The sequence below is a fragment of the Sorex araneus genome, chromosome 9 (genome assembly GCF_027595985.1).
Source record: "Sorex araneus isolate mSorAra2 chromosome 9, mSorAra2.pri, whole genome shotgun sequence".
In the NCBI taxonomy this organism is placed as follows: Eukaryota; Metazoa; Chordata; class Mammalia; order Eulipotyphla; family Soricidae; genus Sorex; species Sorex araneus.
Genome location: NC_073310.1, coordinates 68,258,941 through 68,284,604, shown reverse-complemented (window position 1 = coordinate 68,284,604; position 25,664 = coordinate 68,258,941). Strand labels below are relative to the sequence as shown.

Sequence of the window (25,664 nt, the reverse complement as noted above, 5' to 3'; positions counted from 1 at the left end):
GTGGGGGCGGGGCTCGGCGGTGCTAGCGGCGGAAGTCGGCGGCCTGCGCGGCGCGCCGGCCTGGGGACGCCGGACCGGGAGGCCGGGCGGCGGGGCCGGCGGCGGGAGCCGGGCCCGGGGCGCCGCAGTGCGTGAGGCCGCGGGCGGGCGGGCGGGCGAGCGGGCGGGGCGGGGCGGGGCGGGGCGGGGCGGGGCGGGGCGAGGCGGGACTGCCGGGCGCGGGGGGGGGGGGCGCGCGGGGCGGCCGAGGCGCGGGGGCGGCGGGGGCCGGCGGGGGCCGCGGGCGCGGCGGGCGCGGCCCCGCGTCCCGCTCCACGCCGGGCTTTGACCTTGGCGAGTCCCGGCCTCGTGTCCTGCGGCTCCGCCGCGCGGCCGGGCATCGCCCGGGGGGCCCGCAGGTGCCCGCAGCCGGTGTGGGCGCCCCCGCCCGCGGGGAGCCGTCGGGGGCCCGCGCGCGGCTCCCGGGGCCGGGCGGGCGCGGGGCCGTCGAGGGCGGGGCTGCGCCTCGCGGGCCTCGGCGACTGCCCCCCTCCTGCAGAGAATGTGGGCTCAGGGCTGGCTCCCAGGGGTGCCCGGGGGTGTGGTGCTGGGGGTCCAGCCGGTGCTCAGTGCGAGGCAAGTGCCTTCTCCCCGGGCTATCTCTCTGGCCCTCAGTTTCCGTGGGTTTTTTTTTTTTGTTGTTGTTGTTTAAGAAAAATCCAAGACTCGGGTCCGAGTGATAGTACAACAGGAGGGCTTTTGCTTTGCATGCAGCCAACCTGCTGCTATCCTGGGCATCTTCTATGGCCCTCCGAGTTCTGCCAGGAGTAATTCCTGAGCGCAGCCCCCAGCAACAATGGGTGTCGCCCAACCCCCCCCCAGAAAAACAAAACAAGGTTGGCACCCGCGGATGCTGCAAAGGATCTCCAAAGGACCGCGTGTTTGGTGATCGGTCACCTGCCTGGGCGTCTCAGGGAGCTCTTCGTGTCCTGCCCGCCTTGGGAACTTCCCCTGATCCCCCTTTTTTTTTTGTGATCCCCTCTTTGGATAGCTGGGTGTCTGTGGATTGGGCCACAGCTCCTTTGTGTGGTTGAGGGCACACTTGCGCCTCAGTGAGGGCCGTATGGATAGTTCAAATGAGGCCACAGGTGAAACAAAAGTGGGGTCACAATGGAGGGCAGTTATTTCCAGGGTTTCTCTAGGCTGATTTCCCGGCTGGAGCTTATAGCTTGACTGAATTGACGTTTTATAAGTAGCCAACAAATGTCAATCCTGTGAGTTGCTACCTGGCTCTCTGTCTCCTGTCTCGTGATTGTGGATATTGAGGTCACCGTCACCTGCTGTGTTTTGTTGCCTCTGAGTGTGGGAGTGCTGCAGAGGGCCTGGAAAAATTCGGAAGAACTCCTTGGCTCTTCTGCTTTTCTGGACTTTCTCTCAAGTTGGGCTTTCGATCGATTCTGTGAAAGCACCTGCTTCTCGGAGTCTAACCCCCACCAGAGCATCTGAACCCTTCCTTCTGTCATCTCGCCCGGACTCGCCTCTTGAGGACCAGAGGTCAGACAGCTTCTGGGAGCTCACCCTGGGATTCGCAGAAGAGAGTAAAGTGAAATAGCAGAGCTTTTTCAGAACTTCTCTCATCAGCCCGTCTTCGTGGAAGAGGGGATGAGAACATGCCACCGTCTTCTCCTCTCTCCTTGGCCTGTGCTGACGCTGTTCTACGAGTTCTAGCTGGGAATGCTTGTTCCCTTTCTTTGTTTTGCATTTCTCTTCCCGCCTTGACCCCAAAAATCTTGGTTTTATTTTTGAGGTGGCAGAATGGAAGCCAGGACCTCACACATGCAAGACAAGCGCTCAGCCATTGAGCCGCACGCCCGGCCAGCAAGGCCTCATTGCTGCCCTGCTGCAACCTTCCCCTCACCAGCCCTGGCTGGGGTGAATAGTGACTTTCTGCGGCTTCTGCCCGCTTGCGGTCTGCACCCTCATTTGTGGCCACGGCTGACCCTCGAGCCTCTGACTCCAAGGGGCCCCCATGTGGCCTGACCCTTCTCAGGTTTCCTTACTCACCCCAGCGTACTTTCATCTTCTCCCAATTCCTGGGGAGCCCCTACACTGCTGCCCTGGGGTGCCACTTTCCTGCCTGGCATTTGGTCACATTTGGTGTCGTTCGCATCACTGCGGAGCCTGAGTGCTCCTGTGGCCATCTTCACCTGGCCGCCCGTTGCCCGCCCTTGCTCATCGGCACCCTCGCAGCGTGCCTTGGGGCCCCGGTCACCTCCTTGCAGATGGGGACGTGTGCCCTGTGGGCTGGTGAGGTCTGAACTGCAGCTCCCGTAGCATGTGACACCCCAGGTATGGAGAGAGGGTAGAGCAGACACTTAGTCGAGGGTGTAGGATGTGCTGCCGGTGAGGGAGCCTCGGCAGAGAGAAGAGGCTCTAGTCACTAAGTAACCGTCGGTCTCTGTTTCCTTTCTGCTTTCCTCGGTTCTGCATGAGGAATGTCTGTGCCATGTCCAGAATTGTCTGAAAAATCCACCCCTGCTGTCTGGGAGAGAAGAGAAGGCAGTGGTGTGGGACTCAGGGCCCCTGCAGCCTGGACCGTGGGGACGAGCTGCGGGAGGGAGTGCGTCCATGCTGGCTTCTCCCGGCTCCATGGAGAACGTGTCTTGTTGCAGTGACTCCTTTAGAGTGGGTGCGCCAGTGGTTCCCTTGCAGTTAGAGTTTCTTACAGTTGCAGGTTCTTCGGGCTCGGGTTAAGATGTGAGCCCTGATCCCAGGAAGTTGGCAGCTCAGGCTCATCACCCGCCTGGTGTTAAGACCTCAGGCCACTCCTTGTCTGCACTGGCAGGTCTGAGGTGAGAGAGGAGCGAGTGAAGAAATATCTGGGCATGTGAGGGCCTTGCCACCGAGGGTATTTCCCATCAGGCGGTGCTGGGAGAGCCTGCCCCGCAGGGAGGCATGGACACAGGCTGCTGGGGTGCCGTGGGAACTGGCATTGGCTTCCTGTGCTTGGGAAGGGGTGCTGAGAAGCGGCCGGCGGGTGTGAGGCCGGCCTGGAAGAGACACTTCTTCCTGTGGCTGCAGTTCTGTCACAGCCACGGCCCCTTGCCGGGGCCAGCTGTGTCCTGAGTGGGACAAGCTGCCGCATATCCCACACACTTCGTTTCGCTTTCAGTGGTGTGTGTTCAGTGTTTTCCACTAGCCAAGGGGAGAAAGTGAAGCCACACAGTGATTAAAACCAAACGGAGCCTTGGGCTTGGCCTTCCACAAATGCCACAAACGTTTGACTCTCAGTTATTTGCCAAGTGTTGTCTGAGCAGTTTGAGGGACAGCAATGGCAGTTGTGATCCTGTTTGCTGCTGTGAGGGACTGAGGTCTGGTGGCCACAGAGAGGAGGTGGGAATAAGCGTAGTTCAGGGGAGACTGATAAGGAAGCAGGTTGGGTGTAGAAGCCGGGCAGGGTGGATCAGGCCATCGGGATGAAGAGATGCCACGTAAAGGACCAGGGGCCATGGAACCAGACAGCAGACCAGGAGCCCGAGGCGCCAGTCCAGCGGAGCCCCCGGAACTGGGGGCCGGAGAGGTTGGGACAGGGAGGGCAGTGCCAGGTGGGGAAGAGAAGTGTCCTGAGTGACCAGATGGTCTTCATTCTGCTGGCCTGTCCAGTGCTAACAACTGAGGGAGCGGACAGCCTTCCTGTGGCGGGCTCTATGGGAGGATTGCCTGGAAGGCAGTTCAGGGAGCCCCTGTGTAGCCTGTGGAACTCACGTCCCGCTGGTCCTCTGGCCGGGCTTGCCTCTGTCCTCTTGCAGTCCTCTGGACACCTCAGCTTAGCAGCTCGGAAAGGAAGAGGCTTCTCTGAGTCGGGAGAGCTGTAGTTGAACAGCTTCAAGATCAGTCTTCAGAAAGAGCCGGAAGGTGGCTTTACCAGTACTTTAGTAGTTTTAATGTGGAAACACCATGAGCGCAGTGATGGAACCGAGCTCCCGCACCTTTCACAGGCCCTGGGGGGCATGGTTGGCGTCTAGTACCCGTGGTGTCCAGCTGAGGGCGCTGGCGGCCCACACTGGCCTCTCTTCCTGGTGGTGAGTCATGGCTGCTGAGGACAGGAGGTGGGTCTTTGAGCCCATTTGAGTCCCAGCACAGCCATTTCCAAGTCAGAGGACTCAGTGTCCCACGGAGAGGCCACGTCTTGCTCCAGCTCCAGATGGTGGCCCCGAGGAAGGGGAATCGCCCTGCTCTCTGTGACCTCTCCTTCGTGACCCTAGCAGAGTGTGTGGCTGTGCGCCCAGTCACAGTGCCGGGGACACCCCAGGTGCAGAGTGGCAGCTGTCTTAGTTCCTGGCAGCCCTAGGCCCAGTCTGTGCTCTACCCCAGTTCTTGTAGCCCTGAAACACACTGGAATGTTCCAGAACTCTCCCGAAGAAAGAAATGAACGTAACTCCAGTTAGCCATTTATTTTGTCCCCATCCCTTTGTTAGATTTTTGCAAGCATTTCCTTGACTAAATGAACATTTAAGATTCAGATGTATTTCACTGCTGGGGTAAGAGCCAGGGGCCCGAGTATTTGCTGTGGCCGACAGGGACCCCGTCGCCAGGGGCTTCCCTGGACAGTGAGCTGGGCGTGGCCCTCCAAGAGCAAAAGATTGAGCTGTTTTCACAAGCGCCAGCTCCTGTCCAGTTGGTGCTTCCCTCGAGCATGGCCAGGGCGTGTCTGCGGGGAGCCCCGCCCGAGGCGTCTCTTCTCCTCCTGCTCTGGCTGTGCCCCAGCCCGCGTGTGCGTGCGGTGGGGACGGGCGCGTGTGCTGGCCACTGTTGGCTGTCTCTGGGCCGCCGCGAGTCTGCCTCCGTGACTGACTTGCTTTCGGTGCCACAGAACCGTGACTGGGAGCTCGAGCCACAGAACTGTCCCGTGTCCCTCATCGGGGGCTTTCCTGAGTTGGCCAGGGCGGCCGCTAGGGGCACATCCATCGAACCTGGACCTTGGCTCTGAGTTTCTGTCCGGTTTTTCCCCTCAGCCCTGCTCACTGGGGGGAGCCCAAGGGGTGATCCACGCAGGATCTTTCTCAGGTATTTGGGGTGTTTTGTTTTTATTAAAATTTTTTAGTGAATCACCATGAGATACAGTTACAGATTTACAAACTTCCCTGATTACGTGGGGGTGTTTTTTATTCACTCACTCCAGTGCCTCAAAAACGTGTAGCAACTGTGAACTGGATGCTGGGGACTCCTGAGCAGCCAGGGGGTGACACACGTTCCCTGTCCACTAGCCGTGCCTTCACTCACCCCTGCTGTGACACTGTAGCCCGCACCCCTGGGTGCCTGTCTCTGTGCCACTGAGCCCTAACTCGGGGCCCCCTGCATCTTCCCATCTCAGCCCTGAGTTAACTGCACGGGCTGCAAGGGGTTTCTCTGTGTGTGTGTGTGTGTGTGTGTGTGTGTGTGTGTGTATGTGCGCACAAGTGTTCTCAAAGAGTTCTCTGGTATCTCAGCCTCGAGAGAGCAACCAGGCCGAGGGAAGGGTTGCTGCAAGGGTGCTGAGGGGCCGTGCCAGGCACCCCTGGGCCCTGGCTCTGTTTCTGTACATGGGTGTGAGGCGGTGAGAAGCCACAGCTGGGGAAGCTCAGCCTGCAGGGGTCTCCCAGCCGGGTGCAGAGAGGGGACGGACTGGGAAGCAGAGTGACTTCTGTTACCTGGGTCTGGAGTGTGGGGTTTCTCGGGGAGGGTGAGTGCGTGGGCCCACAGGGAATTGTGATGGTAACGGCACCAGTAGATGCAGGGTAAGGTGCCAGTGCAGGCCTGCCTGCTGTGACTGTTGGTAGGAAGGAACATTTCACGGTGGGGCTGCTAGGATGGAGAAGAGGCTCCTCTAGTCCCTTCCTGTGGGTTCTCTCTGAAGCTCTGGTGGAGAGTGGAGGAGTGAGGCAGGGCCGGCTGGGTGCTGGGAGCTGGCGGGGCTCCCTGGTGGCCTTCGGGACAGAGTGACTAACCCGTGTCCCTTTCCTTCTGCCCGTGGGTGCGAAGCAGTGAGCCGGTGTAAGCGGAAGCGTCTGACAGCTGTCGACTGCCAGCTCTTGGCCCCGAGTCACCTGGCTGTGTCTCAGCCCTTCAGTCAGAGATGGACACACAGAGACCCGAACCACGGCCTCTATCCTAGACCCGGAACCAAAAGAGGGACGAGGGGTAGGTGTCCCTCTCGGGCCCTGAGTGTGGCGGCTGCCGTGCGTGTGTGTGCTGCGGGGGCCCGGGACCCTGTGTCGGAGTCCAGCAGACTCTGCTGCGGTGGCAGCTGGGATCGCTGCCCTGAGCGAGGCCCTGCACACGTGGGTCCTGGTCTTTGGAGTCTCGTCCAGCCTGTCCCCGTCCCTGTCCCGCGCTCCCTGCTGCCCCGGTCCCTGCTCACCTTCAGACTGTTTCCCCCGGCCTGCCAGCACACAGGTTCTCTTGTGAGTGAGATGGGACCTCAGCAGGGCCTTGTCCCTCGTCATTTTTCTCTGCCTCTCCTGGCCATGCTCCAGGGACCAGCTGCTGCCGGGCTTGAACCCGAGACTCCCACATACAGGTCTGTGCTCCAGCCCCCAAAGCCCCTCATCAGTGTTCCGAGTGTGTTTCTACGCCTACCAGTCCTGAGAACCTGCTGTGAAATGTCCCCTATCCGCATCACCATCGGAGACGCCACTCACTCCTGCCCAGATCGATGGCTGGGGAGGTGGCTGCCCTCTGCTGATAGTCCAGTGGCCTCCCAGGACTGGGCACTGGCAGCTGTCAGAGAGAGCACTATCAGGGACGCCATGGGGGGCCGTCTCCTTGCAGCGGTCATCTGGCACTGCCCCGTGTGAGTGTAAGAAGGTCAAAACCCTCTGGTGAGCAGCTGTGACTGGGCCCTCAGGTGTGTGGGCCAGTGTGCCGACAGGCACCACACCTCAGCGGCCAATTTCTCCTCGCTGCCTGAATCCAGCCCCTGGCTCACTTAGCTGCCATTTGATTCTGGAACACACATGCTGCTCCCTCTGGGAATGACCGGAATCGGCTGTGTGGGACAGTTTGAACCTAGGGCTAAGTGCTGTGCAGTCTTCTGCGTGTGTAAGTTAACTGCAGTGCATTGCGAGTTCTTTATGAGGAGTGTGTGTGTCCAGGTGCTGAGACTTCGAGAGTGTGTGTGTGTGTGTGCGCGCGCGCGCGTGTGCGCTGAGCCTGTCCTAGGCTGGTGTTGATTATTTCTATCAACTTTCTCCGAAGCAGTTGCAGGTTGTCAGTTTTTTTCCTCATGGGGAAAAAACCTAAATATCATCAATTCTGTGGCAGGCTGGATGTAGTTTGTGCCCTCTTACTTTCCCAAGTCTGCCGGTGTCCCTTAGGAAAGACCCATACGTTTTGTTGTTTTTTTTTCTTTTTTTGGTTTGGTTTTGTTATTTTGGGCCAGACCCGGTGATACTCAGTTTATTCCTGGCTCTGGGCTCAGGGATTACTCCTGGAAGACTCGGGGGAGTCATGGGACTCTGGAGATGGAGCCCAGGTGGGCTGCGGGCAAGGCTAACGCCCTCGCACTGTCTCTCACTTTGCCCCACTCTGCTGTGTGTTGAGAAGTCCTTGATTGCAGGCAGTTGGGTCAGCTTTCAGGGGTCGCGGCTGCAGGGCTGGCTGGTGCTGAGAAGTCTGAGGCATGGGAAATGCTGGATCAGGTGGCTTCGATTCCTTGACTTCTGTGCTTTTTGTCCGAGGGGCAGGGGTCAGCCGTCCTGGAGGTACTGGTGGGTGCCAGGGCCTCCCGCACCCAGGCACGTGCTCCAGCCTCTTCGACTATCAGAGGTTTTTGTTTTGTTTTTTTTTTTTTTTTTTGGTTTTTGGGTCACACCCGGCGATGCACAGGGGTTACTCCTGGCTCTTCACTCAGGAATTACCCCTGACGGTGCTCAGGGGACCATATGGGATGCTGGGATTAGAACCCAGGTCGGCCGCGTGCAAGGCAAACGCCCTACCCGCTGTGCTATTGCTCCAGCCCCCATCAGAGCGTTTTTTTAACCGAGCGTTTAAAAATACGTCACTGCAAATAGAAACGAAAGGATTTTCCTCATGTGCTGGGCAGAGCAGGTTTCCTGGTCCCTGAGAGCCAGTGCCTGTCAGGGGTGCTGTGGGGGACTGTCTCCTTGCAGGGGTGCGAGTGTAGCCAGGCATGGGGCACAGAGTGGTCAGCACCGTGGACAGGCCCGTCTCTCTCTTGCCGAGACGTCTGGGGCCGGCAGGAGGAGCTGTTCTGGCCTCTGGCCAGCATGCCCACCCTGTCTGCCGGCCTGTTCATGGGTCTGCAGGTCAGTCTGGCCTTGGCTCAGCAGCAGCCAGAGGCCAGTGCTCATGGCTCGTCCCTCCTCTGGCTTCCTTCCAGGCCGAGGATGTCGGAGACTCGCCCCTGAGCCGCTCCCCCATGACATGGCCAAGAGCAGCTCTGCGGGCCAGGAGAGGGCCCAGGATGCGGAGCGGGGCATGATCTTCGCTGCGGAGAACAGCTGCGCCCGGCCTCCCGAGGCAGGTGGGGAGGCCCGGCTGGGCTCCCCGCGCTCGCCCCTGCCTGCCCGGAAGCGCTCCCGCTCCCTGGAGGACGAGCGGAACTGCGCCGCGGGGACCGGCCAGCGGGACGGGGCTTCCAAGAAGGCGCCACGGCCCCGGCCGTCCCTGTCCTGCGCCAGGCCCCGGGAGGGCAGGCGCCAGCCGGGGGACCCGCTGCCCCGCCTGTCTGCAGAGCCGAGAGCCACCAGCCCGGAGGTGGAGGACATCGGGCCCGACCCTGTCCCCGACGCCTGCTACGGGCTCCTGGGGGCCTCGCCGTGCCCGGAAGCCCAGAGCCACATCTGCAGCCTCCCCAGTGAGGTCCTGCGCCACATCTTTGCCTTCCTGCCCGTGGAGGACCTCTACTGGAACCTCAGCCTGGTGTGCCACCTGTGGCGGGAGGTCATCAGTGACCCGCTGGTAAGTGACAGGGCGCGTGTGTGCTCCTGGTGCTCCTCTGGGGCCTCCCGTGCTCCCTGCTGGGCATGACTGTGCTCCCTGTGAGTGTGACTGTGCTCCTCATGCTCCCCTGAGGTCTCTAGTGCTCCCTGCTGGGTGTGATTCTGCTCCCCTGGGGCCTTCTGTGCTCCCCACTGGGCATGACTGTGCTCCTCTAGAGTCTCCTGTGCTCCCTGTTGGGCATGACTGTGCTCCCCACTGGGCATGACTGCTCCCCAAAGTCTCCTGTGCTCCCTGCAGGGTGTGACTGCTCTCCTAGGGTCTTCTGTGCCCCCTGCAGGGCGTGACTATGCATGCTTGGGGCCTCCCGCGCTCCCTGCTGGCCATAACTGTGCTCCCCTGGGGCCTCCTGTGCTCCCTGCTGGCCGTAGTCGTGCTCTCCGGTGCTCCCTGGCTCCCCAGTGTCACCAGAGCTGTGGTTGTGCTCACAGGAGCTCCCAGGCTGCCCTCAGAGCTGAGGTCAGCGGTCAGGAGTGGGGACCCCTGGCTGAACTCAGCCCAGGTGGCCCCGTGTTGCTGGGAGAGGGTCTGGGAACTGCTCCGGAGATCCTCCGCACCAAGGCACTTGGGACCCCAGGCCCCGGGGTGCGCCCCGTCCTTTCCTCACCATCTGAGCTGCTGCACTCCTGTGGAGAGGGGCAGAGCCGCCCGGCAGCTGGACTGCATGCCCCTCCAGAGCCGCCCTTCAGCCCCTTGCACACGGCTGTGGGCACGTGGACTCAGGATCCCAGCAGGTGCGGGCAGTGCTGTGTCCCCTCCACAGAGGTCCTGAGGCCCACGCACACCGGCTGTGTCCCTGCCCCCGTTGGGGCTCCTCCCTGGCCCTCACACCTCAGCCAGGTCTACTGGCCGCTGCTCCCTGTTGCAGCCCCTGAAACAGCTGTGCCGCGTCCCTGCGCTCGCGCTTCCTAGGAATCCCCCTGGCCCTGTCAGCCTGTCCTGTGTGCCTGGTGCTCTGTTCCCGATGCTCCTTACCCCATGGGGAGCCCCGGGAGCATCCGGCGAGGACCTGGCACACCCCCACCCCTCCACAGTTGCTGCATTAGTTCCCCGCTGCCTGCCTCCCCCTTACCTGTTCTGCTCACACCTCCCTGCCCCAGTGCAGTGCTCAGGGTCCTGGCGCCTGCCGTGGGAGCCCTTGGGGACCGGGCGCTGTCCTCCCCTCGGCTGCACCGGGACACGCCCTGTCTTCCAAGGACAGAGGATGTGGGTGGAGTGTCGCACGCAGTTGGCGCCTCTCTTGGCTGGGCCCTGCCTTCTTTCTCCTTCCTGATAAATGCCTTTTTGCTGTTACGGGGTGCTGTTCTGTTCTGGGGCCACACTGAGCAGTGCTCAGGGCTTACTCCTGGCTCTGTGCTCAGGGATCACTCCTGGCGGTGCTCGGGGGACCCTGTGGGGTGCCGGGATCGAACCCGGGTCCACTGCTTGTAAGGCAAGTGCCCTCCCCACTGTACTCTCTCCTGCCCCTTTCCTTTTCCCCCTTAATTTGCTAAGGGTTGTTAATTCTGTTGGTCTTTGAAAAAAGCCAATTCTTTGGTTGGTCTTTTTTCCTTCTGTTTCTGTTCTCTGTCTGTCTGTGCTCTTGTCTCTATCAGTTTCTTTTCTTCTAGTAACTTTGGATTTGTTTCGTTATATTTTGAAGTGGGGGGAGAGTGTTTTGGGTATAGAGTTAGGCGGTGCTTCTTTTCAGTGTGTGGATCTGGGCACCGGGGATGGAAACTGGAACTTAGATGCCAGCCCCAGAACCTGCTGATTTGGGAGCTTTCCTGGGGTCATCATGGTGGTGCCCGGAGAGCAGAGCCAGGGCCCCTGCGGGCTCATGTGCAGAGCCTGCCCTCTGCTGCGGTGCCTCTCCCATGCCCTGTTGGGCTTTTGTGATCCGAGCACCCGAAGCCAGCGGTTTTTCCTGGCGTCGCCTTCGTCCTTTTCCGGAAGGACTGGTGGGCTTCCCTGGTCTCGGGTTCTTGGCCGAGGCTCTCTGTGAGCCCCCCTTTGACCCTCAGGCTGCCCTGAGGAGCACATTGTTTAGTTCCCACTTACTTGTGGGTTTTCTGGTTTTTCTTTTGCTGATGTTCTCTGGTTTCATCTTATTGGGTTCAAAAAAGATCCTTCCTTTAGTATCATTTCAGTATTTTCTGATTTAAGACCGGGCTTGTGGCCTGGCGTGTGTCCCAGCCCAGAGCATACTCGGGTTACTTTCTTCTTCCTGGGTGTGGTGGCCTTCTGTCATTCAAGGTCTCTGTGTCCTCGTCAGTCTCTGTTTGCTTTTCCTGACACCTTGGGAGAGGCGGGCATTGAAGTCCACTTGTCTGCAAGGCTGCTGCCACTTCTCCCTCCTCTGCTGCTCTTTGCTTCCTGGAACTAGCAGCCCGCCATGTTGGAGCTGTGTATTTATGGTTTTTATACATTCGCAGGTTCTTCTTTTTTAGCCAAGGCCTTCCGCGTACCAGGCTCTACTGCCTAGCTGTGTCCCTAGCCCATTTCTTGTAATGCTTTCTGATTTAAGTGTGCTTTTTTCTGATTGTGAGATGGTTGCAGTTCTCCTGTCATCCAGTTCTCACTGAAACTGAGCTGCCAGTGGCCTGGCAGGGTCAGGTGGGATGCAGAGGGCCACTGGCTCTCCCAGACTCTAGTGAGTTTGTGTCAGAACTAGGACTGAAACTTTCTGTTGTGTAAAATTTTCATTTGATTTTCCCGCATTTTGGACTCTTAGCTAAGCTTGCGTTCTGGTGGACGGGTGTTCTCTGTGTGTGTATATACGTGTGTGCGTGTGCATGTGTGTATATGTTTGTGCATGTGTATAGGTGTGTGCATGCACATGTTTGTGTGTTTCATGTATGTGTGTATGTGTACAGGTGTGCGTGTGTACCTGTGCGTTAGTGCATGTGTGTAAATGTATGTGTGTATATATATGTGTGCACGTGTGTTATGTACTTGTGTCTGCATGCACGTGTACCTGTATGTATATGTACATGTATATGTGTGCGTGTCTGTGTACACGTGTGTCTGCGTGCCTGTGCACCTCCCTCCTTTCTGAGCACTGCTGTGTGCGGGTGACTGGATTTCCCGGCCCTGCAGTTCATCCCGTGGAAGAAGCTATACCACCGCTACCTGCTGAGTGAGGAGCAGGCGGTCAGCAAGGTGGACGGCATCCTGCTGAGCTGCGGCCTGGACAAGGAGTCCGACCTGTGCGTGCTCAACCTCATCCGGTGAGTGCTGCTGCGCAGGCCGCCGCTGCCCGCTGGCCGCTGTGCTCCCCGTCACTTTGTTGCCTCCCCGTCCCCCAGGTACACGGCCACCACCAAGTGCTCCCCCAGCGTGGACCCCGGGCGCGTGCTCTGGAGCCTGCGGGACCACCTGCTCCTCCCTGAGGCCGAGGCGTGCGTGCGCCAACACCTGCCCGACCTCTACATGGCTGCCACCGTGCGTGAACGGGCTGGGGCGGGCAGTGCCTTTCCCGGGGCCCTTGGTTGGGTCGAGGCGGCTGCTCCGGGGATTTCTGGGCTGTCTTCCCGCTCTCCTGACTCCAGTCTCGAGCACCTCTCCGGGGCCTGCGGGGGACGAGGCCGAGCTGTGTGCAGCCGTCTGGCGTGTGTGCACGAACAGCCTGGCCCTTCTCTCTGGTCACCTCCCTCCACAGGGTGTCAACGTGTGGGCTCTGGTGGCCGCCATTGTCCTGCTGTCCAGCAGCGTGGACGACATTCAGCAGCTGCTGTCCTGCCTCCGGAGACCCAGCTCCACGGTGACCATGCCGGATATCACCGAGACCTTGTACTGCATCGCGGTGCTCCTCTACGCCATGCGGGAAAAGGGCGTCAACATCAGCAACCGGTAAAGGCCCTGCCCTGGCGCCCAGCACCCACATCACCGGGGCTCGGCCCGCCCCCCATCACTCAGAGGTTGTTGTTTCGTCCTTGACCTAGAGGCCGGGGTGCATGTAGCAGCCTTTCACGGGGCCTTCAGCGGTAGAAGGTTCTCCATGTTTCTGGAGCTTTGGCATGTAGCAGCCATCCATGGGCACCTTCAGTGGTAGAAAGTTCTCCACGTTTCTCGAGCGTTGGCACTTCACAGAGCCAGGGGGCAGAGCCAGGATGTGGGAAACAGATTCGCCGAGTGGGCGCTGGGCAGGAATCTCTCTGTGAGGAGTGAACTGACGTTAGTTTCAGTCCGGCTCTACTGTCTGAGCCCCTGCCTCGTCCACGCGCCTCCTAGCTGCGTCCTTCTCCCCAGAGCGAGATGCCCCGGGATGGGCGGGCAGCCTGAGAGCACTTGGGTGTTTTGTCCTTTATTTTAGAATCAAACGGCCGCGGCTGTTTCCCGGAGGAATGGCGAGAGATCTGCATGTCTCCGAGGAAAGCTCAGATCTCACTTTGAAAACCTCTAAATCTGCCTTTTTTCCTGCCAGGATTCACTACAACATTTTCTATTGCCTGTATCTTCAGGAGAATTCCTGTGCTCAGGTCACACCAGCGAAGGAGGAGCCATCGGTTTGGCCCAGGTATGCCGGCCTCTGACTGTGCTCTCAGAGTTCCGAGGCCCGGCCAGGGTTGTCTGTAGCTGACTGTGAGGGTTCGGAGGCCTTATTGAGCTACAGTGTCCGGCACGTAACAGCCACCTGTTTCGTTGGACAGGTCATTCTTTTTTTTTTTTTTAGTTTTTTAGTTTTCTTTTTTTGGGTCACACCCGGCAATGCACTCAGGAATTACTCCTGGCGGTGCTCAAGGGACCATATGGGATGCTGTGAATCGAACCCGGGTAGGCTGTGTGCAAGGCAAACGTGCTACCCGCTGTGCTATTGCTCCAGCCCCTGGACAGGTCATTCTTAACCAATGTACTTCTGTTTGTCCAGACATTTTTCTTGCTTCTGTGTTACCTAGACCCTCCCTGTGACAGATACTCACAAAACCACAAGCGTAGCTAACAGGAATAAACAGAATAGTTTAGTCCTCGGTTGCCTGTGCTTTGCACAAATCCGGGTTTTTTTTTTTTTTCTTTTTGGGTCATACCGGACGATGCACAGGGGTTACTCCTGGGTCATGCACTCAGGAATGACTCCTGGAGGTGCTCAGGGGACCATATGGGATGCTGGAAATCGAACCCGGGTCAGCCACATGCAAGGCAAACACCCTACCTGCTGTACTATCACTCCAGCCCCTGCACAAATCCATTTTGCTTTCCAGATGTAATGTCAGTAGTTAATTGACTTGTGTTATCTTAGAAAATCAGATTAGTTTTATATAGGTCGGCCTGCTGGTTAGTGCGAGTTGAGAGTAAGTTATTCATCCTTGGAACTTGGCCACGTTGGGGCCAGAGTGAAAGTACAGCGGGCAGAGCTTGTCTTGCATGCAGCTGATCTCGTTCAGTTTGGGTTCCCTGATCCCACCAGGAGTGCTCCCTGAGCACCACTGGCTGTGGCCCAAAAACAAGTGAAAAAAAAATAAAGTTGGTTAAAAAAAAACAAAACGGGGGCTGGAGCAATAGCACAGTGGGTAGGGCATTTGCCTTACATGTGGCTGACCCGGGTTCGATTCCCAGCATCCCATATGGCCCTCTGAGCACTGCCAGGAGTAATTGCTGAGTGCATGAGCAGAAGTACCCTGTGCATCGCCGGGTGTGACCCAGAAAGCCAAAAAAAAAAAAAAAACCGTAAAAAACCCTGGTGTGTGTCCAGTGTGCTGGGATCCCATAGAGTTAGTGCGCGGTCAACGGCTTCGTGGGGGTCTGGGACATCATCTCTGTGTCGGGACCCCTTTTCTGGGGCTCAGGTCTGCTCAGCCGGCTTTCCCGCTTGCCTTCAGGAGGGTTCGTCCCCAAGTCCTTCCTGTTCCTTCCTCTTGTCCTTCAGTAACGGCCCCAGCAGGGAGACCATCCAGCTCACGCACGAGCAGCAGCTGATTCTCAGCCACAGGATGGAACCTCTGCAGGTGGTGAAGATCATGGCCTTTGCAGGTGAGCCCCGCATGCTGTCGGCCGGCCCCGGTGGCTCCTGGATGTCTTGCTTCATTTTGTCTGGGGGCCACACCTGGCGATGCTCAGGGTTACTCCTGGCCTGGCACTCAGGCATCACTCTTGGCAGGCCCGGGGACTGTTTGGGATGCTGGGGATCAAAGCTGGGTCGGCTCTGTGCAAGGCAGACGCCCTCCCCGCTCTGCTGTGGCTCCAGCCCTGTTCCTTGATCTCTCAGGGGGTGGCTGCCCACCGTCTGCACGAATCTACCCTCTTCCCTCGTTGCTTACAGCAACGTTTTTCTCTTGCCTCCATCAGTTCCTTATTCTCAGCAACTCCTGAGTCCTCGCTTCCCCTGGGCCTCTCAGCCTGAGTCGTCTCCCCGCCAGTCCCCACTAAAGGGCTCAGGGACCTGCTTCCCTCCTGGCACCACAAACAAAGCAGAAGTGGTGAATCTGTTTCTGCTTTGTTTCATTTGGGCACCATGCCCAGGCTGCCCGGGTTCGTTGGTGATGCTCTGGGCACTCCCGTTCCCGAGATGGACCCTGCGCCAGTGCTCTCTACCTTTTGGCCATCTCCCTGGCTGGAGGTGGTGCATCCCAACACAGAATCAGGGACTCTGGCCGTCTCCCTCTCCGCCCTCTCACGGGACAGCAGTCTCCGTCGGGCCTGCTGGGCGGCACTCACGGCCCTGCCTTTGTCCCCCAGGCACCGGGAAGACGTCCACCCTGGTGAAGTACGCGGAGAAGTGGTCCGAGAGCAGGTTCCTGTACGTCACCTTCAACAAGAGCATCGCCAAGCAGGCCGAGCGAGTCTTCCCCGCCAACGTCATCTGCAAGACCTTCCACTCCATGGCCTATGGACACATCGGGCGGAAGTGAGCGGGCGGCCGTGGTTCCCGGGGTGGGAGCAGGGACCCCTGTGTGCACGCCCCGGCCTGGGGGACTCGCCTCTCCCCCCCTGTGTGTGAGAAGACAGCTTTCCTTTCCTAGTCCTAGGCACACCCGTGGGTGCTTGGGGGCCATGTCCAGGGGTGCCTGGGGGGTTGTGTGGTGTCGGCTGAACCCCAGGCCTATGCGCCCCAGTTCTGGCCCTTAGATGCTCGCGGATGCCTGACTGCAGTGGGCATTTTGGTTCTCTGGGGTCAGCCCCAGGCAGGCGGGAGGATAGGTGGCCAGTCTGGTTGTTCTGGCCTTCCCTGGGAAGGCAGAGTGGGAGGAGACAGCTGGGGCTTGCTCCTGGGGCACTGGTATGGCCCCGCCTGGCGCCCGTTGGAGTCCAGCCCACACTACAGACAGCCGTGTCTGCTGGGCTGTTAGCGGTGACATCGCCCGGGAAACCCGGCGAAGCGTGGTGTCAGCCGTGACAGTCTCTTCAGCCCCTGTGCCTGGACTTCCCTTCTCTGCTTTCGCCCTCATTCTGGTGGCGTGACAGGGGCGTGGCCATAAAGCGCTGCTGTTCCTTTGGGCTGTGTGTCCCAGGTACCAGTCCAAGAAGAAGCTGAATCTCTTCAAGCTCACCCCCTTCATGGTCAATTCTGTCCTGGCCGAAGGGAAAGGTGGATTCATCAGGGCCAAGCTGGTGTGTAAGACGCTCGAGAACTTCTTTGCCTCGGCGGACGAAGAGCTGACGATCGACCACGTGCCCATCTGGTGCAAGAACAGCCAAGGCCAAAGGGTCATGGTGGAGCCCAGTGAGAAGTTGGTGAGCGGGGGTCAGCGGTTCGCGGGGGGGGGGGGGGGTGGACACCTCCTGGACGCCCCCTCGAGGTTCAGAGGAGCCCTGCTGCACCCCCACCCCCACCCCAGCCGTGCCTGTGCCCACCGCTGGGTGCTGCTGGCGCTGGCCTTTCTCTGTGAGCTCAGTGGCAGCCTGTGGCCCGGAGCGGCCTCTGCCCCACACCTGGTTGGGCTTGGCTGGGGACCTGCCTCCCCCCACTCCAGGCAGGTGCCCCACACTGAGGGCCGTGACTTTGGCATCCTAGAATGGCGTCCTGGAGGCTAGCCGGCTCTGGGACAACATGCGGAAGCTGGGGGAGTGCAAGGAGGAGGCTTACCAGATGACCCACGACGGTAGGACTGCCCTACGACACGCGCACGCACGCACGCACGCACAGACACACATGCACACGCACACCATGTACACTTGTCTGCGCATGCACACACACTATGCACGCGTATATACACATACACGTGCGTGCACATTCACACAAGCATACCTGTGCCCACATGCACTCACACAAAATGCTCACGATACATACACACAGGCACACGTGCACACAAGCACACATGCTATGCGCACGCACATACACATGTATATACATACATATACATACCTGCTTCCTGTTGCCATGGCAGAATCAGGCAACCCTTCACCCCTACTTCCTGAATGCTTGGAGCCCCTCACCCTTTCCTCCCCAGGTGCTTGGGACCCTCACCCCTGCTCCCCACTTGCTCGGTGCCCCTCACCCCTGCCTTCCCGCATGCCCGTGCCCTGCACCCCTGGCCCCTACCTCCCCACATGCTTGGGACCCCTCACCCCTGCCTCCCTGCGTTCTTGCTCCCCACTTGCTCGGTGCCCCTTACCCCTGCCTCCTCACGTGCTTGGGGCCCTCACCCTTGCTGCCTCCTGTCCTCAGGCTACCTCAAGCTCTGGCAGCTGAGCAAGCCCCTGCTCGCCTCGTACGATGCCATCTTTGTGGATGAGGCCCAGGACTGCACCCCAGGTGATGGGCTGCTGGGGACAGTGTCTGTTAGCACCAAGGACACGTGTATAGAGGAGAGCGGGCCGGGGTCTCTTGGGCTCTTGCTGTGGGTCTCGCACTCAGTGCTTTGCTGGGCCCGTCTGGAAAGCGTTGGCCCGGCATGAGTGGTGCAGCCACGTTGGCGATGCAGAGGAACTGGTGTGCGTGGCCGCCGGGCCGTGACACCGGCAGGAAACAGTGATTAGAAGTTCGTCGTCACTCAGAACTCCACGGAGACACTCGCCTCATTGACGCGGTGCTCCCTGCTTCTGTCCCTCAGGGACGCGGGCGGGGGGTGCTCCCTCAGGGACGCGGGGTGACGGTGAGGACCGTGCCCCTCTGACAGGTGCAGGGGTGCGGTGGACGTGCTCCCTCAGTGATGTGCTTCCTGAGTGACAGGTGTGGGATGCGAGGGGGGCGCTGTGCCCCCTCGCTCTGCTCAGTGACCTGCGCGGGCTCCCTGCGTGCTCCCTTTCCTTCCGAGCGGGTGCTTCCTGCCGAAGGCCCCAGCCCCGCCTTGTTGCTTGCAGCCATCATGAACATCGTCCTGTCCCAGCCGTGCGGGAAGATCTTCGTGGGGGACCCCCACCAGCAGATCTACACCTTTCGCGGCGCCGTCAACGCGCTCTTCACCGTCCCGCACACGCACGTCTTCTACCTCACTCAGGTGCTGCCGCCCTCCTCCCCCGGGCACTGCGGGAGGGAGCCGTGTCGGGGCCCGGTCGGGAACCCGCTCGTGTGCCCCAGGCTGACTGCCACGTGTCACCGTCCCCCCAGAGCTTTCGGTTTGGCGTGGAGATCGCGTACGTGGGGGCCACCATCCTGGACGTCTGCAAGCGCGTGCGGAAGAAGACCTTGGTCGGCGGGAACCACCCGAGTAAGGCCCCGACACCCCCTCCCGCGCCCGGTAGCGCAGCGCCTGTCACTGGACTCGCTGCAGTGTGTGCTCTCTCCCGGCAGGTGGCATTCGTGGGGATGCCCAGGGCCAGGTGGCACTGCTGTCCCGAACCAACGCCAACGTGTTTGACGAGGCGGTGCGCGTGACCGAGGGAGAGGTCCCCGCGAGGATCCACCTGATTGGGGTAAGAGGGTCGGGAGCGACGCTGCAGGGGAGCCGGCACAGTGCCGCTGCCACCTGCTCTGTCCCAGCTCTGCGGCCTCGTCCCCTCCCTCCCTGAGGCCAGGGGCCTCCAGCGCGGAGTCCGCCGTGAGCCTGGGCTTCTGGCTGCACACGGCCCTCGGGAGCCTCCATGTGCCCCCGGCCCAGCGAGCAGGTCCCTGGCAGTGTCCCGGCAGGCCGCTGGGGAGAGGCCAGAGCGCCACACCCCGCCCGGTGCCAGCGGCTCTGTCCCCACAGCTGCCACTGTGGGCTTCCTCCTGCTGAGAGGCACTGTGGGACACAGCCCGGGGAAGTCACCCCTTGCCCCCGACCGGTGGCCATGCCTGGTCTTGGCTGTCCCCTTGGCCGTGCCAGCTGGTGCCGTCCTCACTGTGGGCACAGGCAGCCTTCAGGAAGGGACTCAGCCGGGACGCGTGGTCTCCCTCCCGAGGCACAAGCTGAGGAGCCAGTGGCCTTAGTTTCCAGAGCACAGGGTTTGAGCCACTGCCAGAATGTGGCCCCTGAGGACCCAAGTTCAGAGCCACGTGCAGCCACAAGACCCACTCTCCCGCCATGCCTCCGGGCGCTCCCCATCTCCACACCGGCTTTACTTTGTTCCAGCAACAGTTACCAGCTGTTTAAAACCACAAAACAAAGTCAAAAACCTCACTGCACATTCTTCCAGGGGATTAAGTCATTCGGACTGGACAGAATCATTGACATTTGGATCCTTCTCCAGCCGGAGGAAGAGCGGAGGAAGCGTGAGTGGGGCCTGGTGGGAGAGGGCGGAAGGTCAGCTGTCACAGCTCCCCGTGGGCAGCGTCACCCACCACCTCCCTGTGGGGCGACACTCAGGTCCCTGGGGGGTGGACGAGGGGCTCCTGGTTGGGGGGCGCAGTCTCAGGTCACTGCTGCTGACGCTGGCCGTGTCCCCGCAGAGAACCTCATCATCAAGGACCGATTCATCCGCCGGTGGCTGCACAAGGAGGGCTTTGGCGGCCTCAAGCGCTACGTGACGGCAGCTGAGGACAAGGAGCTGGAAGCAAAGATCGCAGTGGTGGAGAAGTACAACGTCCGGATTCCCGAGCTGGTGGCCAGGATCGAGAAGTGCCACATTGAGGACCGGGACTTTGCAGGTGTGCGGGCACAGGGGAACTGGGGCTCCAGACGCGGCAGGATTGCCCACTGCCCCCGTCGCCGGGTGCTGGCACTGTCTCCTGCCCGGTCTCCTCTGCAGTCTCCTCGGCCCGCTCAGCCCCGGCCTCTCTTCCCCGCTCACCGCGGCCTGTTTCCTCGCAGAGTACATTCTGGGCACCGTGCACAAAGCCAAGGGCCTGGAGTTCGACACGGTGCACGTTCTGGACGACTTTGTGAAGGTGCCATGTGCCAGGCACAACCTGGCACAGCTGCCGCACTTCCGAGTGGGTAAGGAGATGGCAGCCACCGCCACCGCCCTCCCCGGGCAGTGCTGGGAGCCGTCAGCCGGCGCCCTCCCGCCCGCGCGCTCCTCCCGGGGTCAGTTACTGACGAGGTTGGAGCTTCCGAAAGGATGACGCTGTGGCCGTCACTCTGCTGTTCTGCACGTTAGAGTTGCAGAGTGAAACCACAGACGTGTCGGCAAACACCGGCTCAGAGTGGTGGGCTCAGATGTATGGCTGCAGCCCGGGGTGTCTCTCCACTGGAGGAGGCTGTGGGGTGGGGGGTGGCCCCGGGGGACCTTTTTCTGGGGGGAACGCTTCCTTCCCTGAGGCCCACCTACACGGCCCCCCGCCACACCCCAGGGCTTCCTGGTATGGGACACCCCACCCACACAAGCCCTCACCCCAGCCATTTCATGCCAGGGGTCCTGAGTGAGGGCAGGAGGTGGCAGGCAGGCGGGATAAGAGCGGGCACCCGCAGGGGCCTGTTGTTCCCTGGTCGTCCCCTCGGCGCCCACCCTCGTGCCCCCACGGGGAAGGCTTGTGGGAAGCTGTGGAAGCCCGTGCCCGGTGGGGCAGCTGTGCCGTGGCTCTCGCCCTCTCTCCCCCGCCAGAGTCGTTTTCTGAAGACGAGTGGAATCTCCTATACGTGGCGGTGACGCGTGCCAAGAAGCGTCTCATTATGACCAAATCCTTGGAGAACATCTTGACCTTGGCCGGGGTAAGAGAAGCCGGGAGTGCTCGTACAGGCGGAGCCGGGCGGCAATCGGGGGCTGGGACAGACACTGGCCCGCACGGGGGCAGATGCGGCTCCTCTGGCGCCTCCCCTCGTTCGCCTTCCGGGGACCTTGGGGGCATCGGCGGTGTGTGTTCATGGGTTTCCGCTGGATCTGGGCACCTCGGGAAGGACGGCTTGAGCAGGCCTTGACCTCTGCTCCTTCCCATCGCCTCATCCCTTCGAATCATTGGACTCCGCTGTGTCCACTTCCCGTGACCCTGGGCCATGCAGCCCGTCCCCACGCCGTGAGACCTCAGTGTCCTCCTCCCGCCCCCTGGATCCGTCCTCCGGTTGCACGTGGCCCGGAGCTGGGGGTATTCCCTGGGCCCATCACCCGCCCCTGGGAGTTAGTCACTGATGGGCCTGCGGGTCTGTGGCTTCCGGGTGGGCCCCAGGAGTGGGGTCCTGGGTCTCGTGGTATTTCCTCATTTTCCGCAAGGCTCCCTCCAGTGTGTGCGGTTCCCGCCCCCGTGCCCTCCCGCCCTCCCGCCCTCGGCCCTTGTCCGCGCTGTCGGCCTCTCCCGGGTGAGGGAAGGTGCCCGCGGGTCCATTTGCGTCTCCTGATTGGCAGGGTGCCGGGGCCGCCCCGTGCGCGTGCCCGTCCCCAGCCTTCCTGAGCAAGTGTCCGCTAAGGGCCTCGGCCACCGCTTGGACCTTCTGTTTGGGGCCACCCCCACCTGTGCTGGGGGGTCACTCCTGGCAGTGCCCCGGGGACCGTGCTGTGCCAGGCCCGGACCCAGGCTCACACACCGAGCCGAGGGCGCTGCCATGGAACCCATGAGTGTTCTCCAACAGAAAACCCTCATGTGGACGTTTATGAATTGCTGCTGCTCTTTCCTGCGCCTGCAGGCAGATTCCCCAGACGCTTCTCTGAGCTGTGATGGGAGACTTGTCTTCCACCTCGCGTGGGAGGGTTTCGGGGCTACAGTGCAGGTCCTGGGTGTGTCCTTAGGGCTATAGGAGCGAGTCTGGGTATCCTCAGGGCTGTAGGGGCGAGTCTGGTGTCCTCAGGGCTGTAGGGGCGAGTCTGGTGTCCTCAGGGCTGTAGGGGCGAGTCTGGTGTCCTCAGGGCTGTAGGGGCGAGTCTGGTGTCCTCAGGGCTGTAGGGGCGAGTCTGGTGTCCTCAGGGCTGTAGGGGCGAGTCTGGTGTCCTCAGGGCTGTAGGGGCGAGTCTGGTGTCCTCAGGGCTGTAGGGCGAGTCTGGGTGTCCTCAGGGCTGTAGGGGTGAGTCTGGGTGTCTTCAGGGCTGTAGGGGTGAGTCTAGGTGTCCTGAGGGCTGTAGGGGCGAGTCTGGTGTCCTGAGGGCTGTAGGGGCGAGTCTGGTGTCCTGAGGGCTGTAGGGGCGAGTCTGGTGTCCTGAGGGCTGTAGGGGCGAGTCTGGTGTCCTCAGGGCTGTAGGGGCGAGTCTGGTGTCCTCAGGGCTGTAGGGGCGAGTCTGGTGTCCTCAGGGCTGTAGGGCGAGTCTGGGTGTCCTCAGGGCTGTAGGGGCGAGTCTGGGTGTCTTCAGGGCTGTAGGGGTGAGTCTGGTGTCCTGAGGGCTGTAGGGGCGAGTCTGGTGTCCTCAGGGCTGTAGGGGCGAGTCTGGTGTCCTCAGGGCTGTAGGGGCGAGTCTGGTGTCCTCAGGGCTGTAGGGCGAGTCTGGGTGTCCTCGGGGCTGTAGGGAGGGGTGAGTCTGGGTGTCCTCAGGGCTGTAGTGTAGTGGGATTGCTTGGAGCACATAGACTAGAGACTAGAGACCAGCGTGGGACAATGAACTTTGTATGACCTGCACTGGGGGCTTGGGAGAGTCCTGTGCAGAGGGCCTCTTGAAAGAGGGGCCTTGAAGGTAAAACCTACCAGCAAGATAGGCAGGACACATCCTGCACGTACATACTTCTCGTGCTCTAAGTAACCTTGGGAATAATCTGACTTGGTATTTCTTAATGAGAACATCCTGAGACAAACACAAAATATGTCTAACTCATGAGAACATCTTTTGACTTGGCTACGTGCCTGGGCCAAGGTATGTTAAGAATATAAAAACTGCTTGCTTGAGAATAAACCTGGCCTTCAGCCTCGATAGCTGCTGGTCAATGCTTCATCTCTGAGTCAGTGGTCTTCATGCGGAGCTGGACTCCGGCACTGTAGGGCGAGTCTGGGTGTCCTCAGGGCTGTAGGGGCGAGTCTGGTGTCCTCAGGGCTGTAGGGGCGAGTCTGGTGTCCTCAGGGCTGTAGGGAGGGGTGAGTCTGGGTGTCCTGGGGCTGTAGGGAGGGGTGAGTCTGGGTGTCCTCGGGGCTGTAGGGAGGGGTGAGTCTGGGTGTCCTGGGGCTGTAGGGATGGCTGAGTCTGGGTGTCCTGGGGCTGTAGGGAGGGGTGAGTCTGGGTGTCCTCAGGGCTGTAGGGGTGAGTCTGAGTGTCCTCGGGGCTGTAGGGAGGGGTGAGTCTGATGTCCTTGGGGCTGTAGGGAGGGGTGAGTCTGGTGTCCTGAGGGCTGTAGGGGTGAGTCTGGTGTCCTCAGGGCTGTAGGGGCGAGTCTGGTGTCCTCAGGGCTGTAGGGGTGAGTCTGGTGTCCTCAGGGCTGTAGGGGCGAGTCTGGTGTCCTCAGGGCTGTAGGGGCGAGTCTGGTGTCCTCAGGGCTGTAGGGAGGGGTGAGTCTGGGTGTCCTGGGGCTGTAGGGGTGAGTCTGGGTGTCCTCGGGGCTGTAGGGAGGGGTGAGTCTGGGTGTCCTGGGGCTGTAGGGAGGGGTGAGTCTGGGTGTCCTGGGGCTGTAGGGAGGGGTGAGTCTGGGTGTCCTCAGGGCTGTAGGGGTGAGTCTGGGTGTCCTCGGGGCTGTAGGGAGGGGTGAGTCTGATGTCCTTGGGGCTGTAGGGAGGGGTGAGTCTGGTGTCCTCAGGTCTGTAGGGGTGAGTCTGGGTGTCCTCAGGGCTGTAGGGGTGAGTCTGGGTGTCCTCGGGGCTGTAGGGGCGAGTCTGGGGCTGTAGGGAGAGGTGAGTCTGGGTGTCCTGGGGCTGTAGGGAGGGGTGAGTCTGGGTGTCCTCGGGGCTGTAGGGAGGGGTGAGTCTGGGTGTCCTCGGGGCTGTAGGGAGGGGTGAGTCTGGGTGTCCTGGGGCTGTAGGGAGGGGTGAGTCTGGGTGTCCTCAGGGCTGTAGGGGTGAGTCTGGGTGTCCTCGGGGCTGTAGAGAGGGGTGAGTCTGATGTCCTTGGGGCTGTAGGGAGGGGTGAGTCTGGTGTCCTCAGGGCTGTAGGGGTGAGTCTGGGTGTCCTCAGGGCTGTAGGGGTGAGTCTGGGTGTCCTCAGGGCTGTAGGGGTGAGTCTGGGTGTCCTCGGGGCTGTAGGGGCGAGTCTGGGGCTGTAGGGAGGGGTGAGTCTGGGTGTCCTGGGGCTGTAGGGAGGGGTGAGTCTGGGTGTCCTCGGGGCTGTAGGGAGGGGTGAGTCTGGGTGTCCTGGGGCTGTAGGGAGGGGTGAGTCTGGTGTCCTCGGGGCTGTAGGGAGGGGTGAGTCTGGGTGTCCTGGGGCTGTAGGGAGGGGTGAGTCTGGTGTCCTCGGGGCTGTAGGGAGGGGTGAGTCTGGGTGTCCGCGGGGCTATATGAGATATCTGTCCAAGGTGTGTTTCTGCTCAGGGATGCAGCGTCTCCAGCTGAGCTGTGGCCAGAGTGGGGGTGCAGGGGGATGGTGGGTGGGCTGCTGGGAAATGGGAGAGTCCCGCTGCTCGACTGCCCCGAGGCCTGGCCGGGTGCCGGGTGCGTCCATCCCCCAGCCAGGCCTGCTTGCCCGCGGGCACGTTTGGGATCTTCACCTGGGTGTGTCCCCGAGTGGGGCCTGGCCTCCTTCGGGGGCTGCACCCTTCTGCCCCGTCACAGACCCGTCACAGCGGGCGCTGGCGTGGCCTGGCTCTCATGGGCCTCCCGCTTGTGCTCAGGAGTACATGCTGCAGGCGGAGCTGACCAGCAACGTCCTGAAGACGGGCGTGGTCCGGTGCTGCGTGGGCCCCTGCAACAACGCCATCCCCGTGGACACCGCGCTCACCATGCGAAAGCCGCCCATCACCTACGTAGGTGCCCGGGCAGCTGGGGCCGGGGTCGGGCGGCCAGTGGGCAGCGTCGGCTTCCGGCTCCTCCTGCCCTGGGGCTGGGGGTGGCGTGGGCCCTAGATGGCCACCGCGGGACCTCGGCCCCTGCTTACGTCTCCCTGCCCCACCCCCATGCTCATGTCCCCGTGCCCCCTCCCCCCTCCCCGTGCTCACGTCCCCCTCCCTGCCGCAGAGCAACCGGAAGGAGAACAAGGGCGGGCACCTGTGCCACTCGTGTGCGGAGCAGCGCATCGGGCCGCTGGTCTTCCTCGCCGCCTCGCCTGAGCAGGTGCGCGCCATGGAGCGGACCGAGGAGCACGTCGCGCTGCCCCGGCACGAGGCTCTGCTCTTCCTGGTCTTCTGAGCGCCCAGCTGCCGGGCGCCCGGCGCACCTACCGCGCGGGGCTGGGCCGCCCCCGCCCCGAGTCCTCCTCGCGCAGGGGGATGTTCTTTTGATAGAAAATACAAACCTTTTATGTATTTAAACTTTTATTACCAGATTTCGATTAAACGGGCATTGTAGCACTGGCAGACCATGTGTGACCCGTGGCCTTGGGCCCCCATGCCGGGACGTCCTCTCGGGACAGGAGACCTGGGATCACGGCCTCCTCACAGCGCGGTGGCCCGGCTTGCTGTTCCAGCGCAGACACGT

The 25,664-nt window shown here is 61.2% G+C and overlaps 1 protein-coding gene across 2 annotated transcripts; it reads left to right on the top strand.

The window, feature by feature from the left end:
• Nucleotides 1-13: 13 nt before the first annotated feature.
• FBH1 (F-box DNA helicase 1) lies at nucleotides 14-25,537 on the top strand. Of its 2 annotated transcripts, none has more exons than XM_055147112.1 (21): nucleotides 14-127; nucleotides 6,004-6,159; nucleotides 8,360-8,940; nucleotides 12,058-12,188; nucleotides 12,267-12,402; nucleotides 12,620-12,810; nucleotides 13,385-13,477; nucleotides 14,825-14,928; nucleotides 15,634-15,802; nucleotides 16,407-16,629; nucleotides 16,910-16,997; nucleotides 17,564-17,650; nucleotides 18,199-18,335; nucleotides 18,446-18,545; nucleotides 18,629-18,750; nucleotides 19,453-19,528; nucleotides 19,706-19,903; nucleotides 20,067-20,192; nucleotides 20,800-20,906; nucleotides 24,863-24,994; nucleotides 25,206-25,537. In XM_055147112.1, coding segments are annotated over exons 1-21 (3,129 nt in total). In that variant the 5' UTR covers nucleotides 14-126; the 3' UTR covers nucleotides 25,377-25,537. The 2 variants fall into 2 exon arrangements, with proteins under 2 accessions (XP_055003087.1, XP_055003088.1); XM_055147113.1 differs by having other exon boundaries at nucleotides 19-127; nucleotides 6,001-6,159.
• Nucleotides 25,538-25,664: the final 127 nt, after the last annotated feature.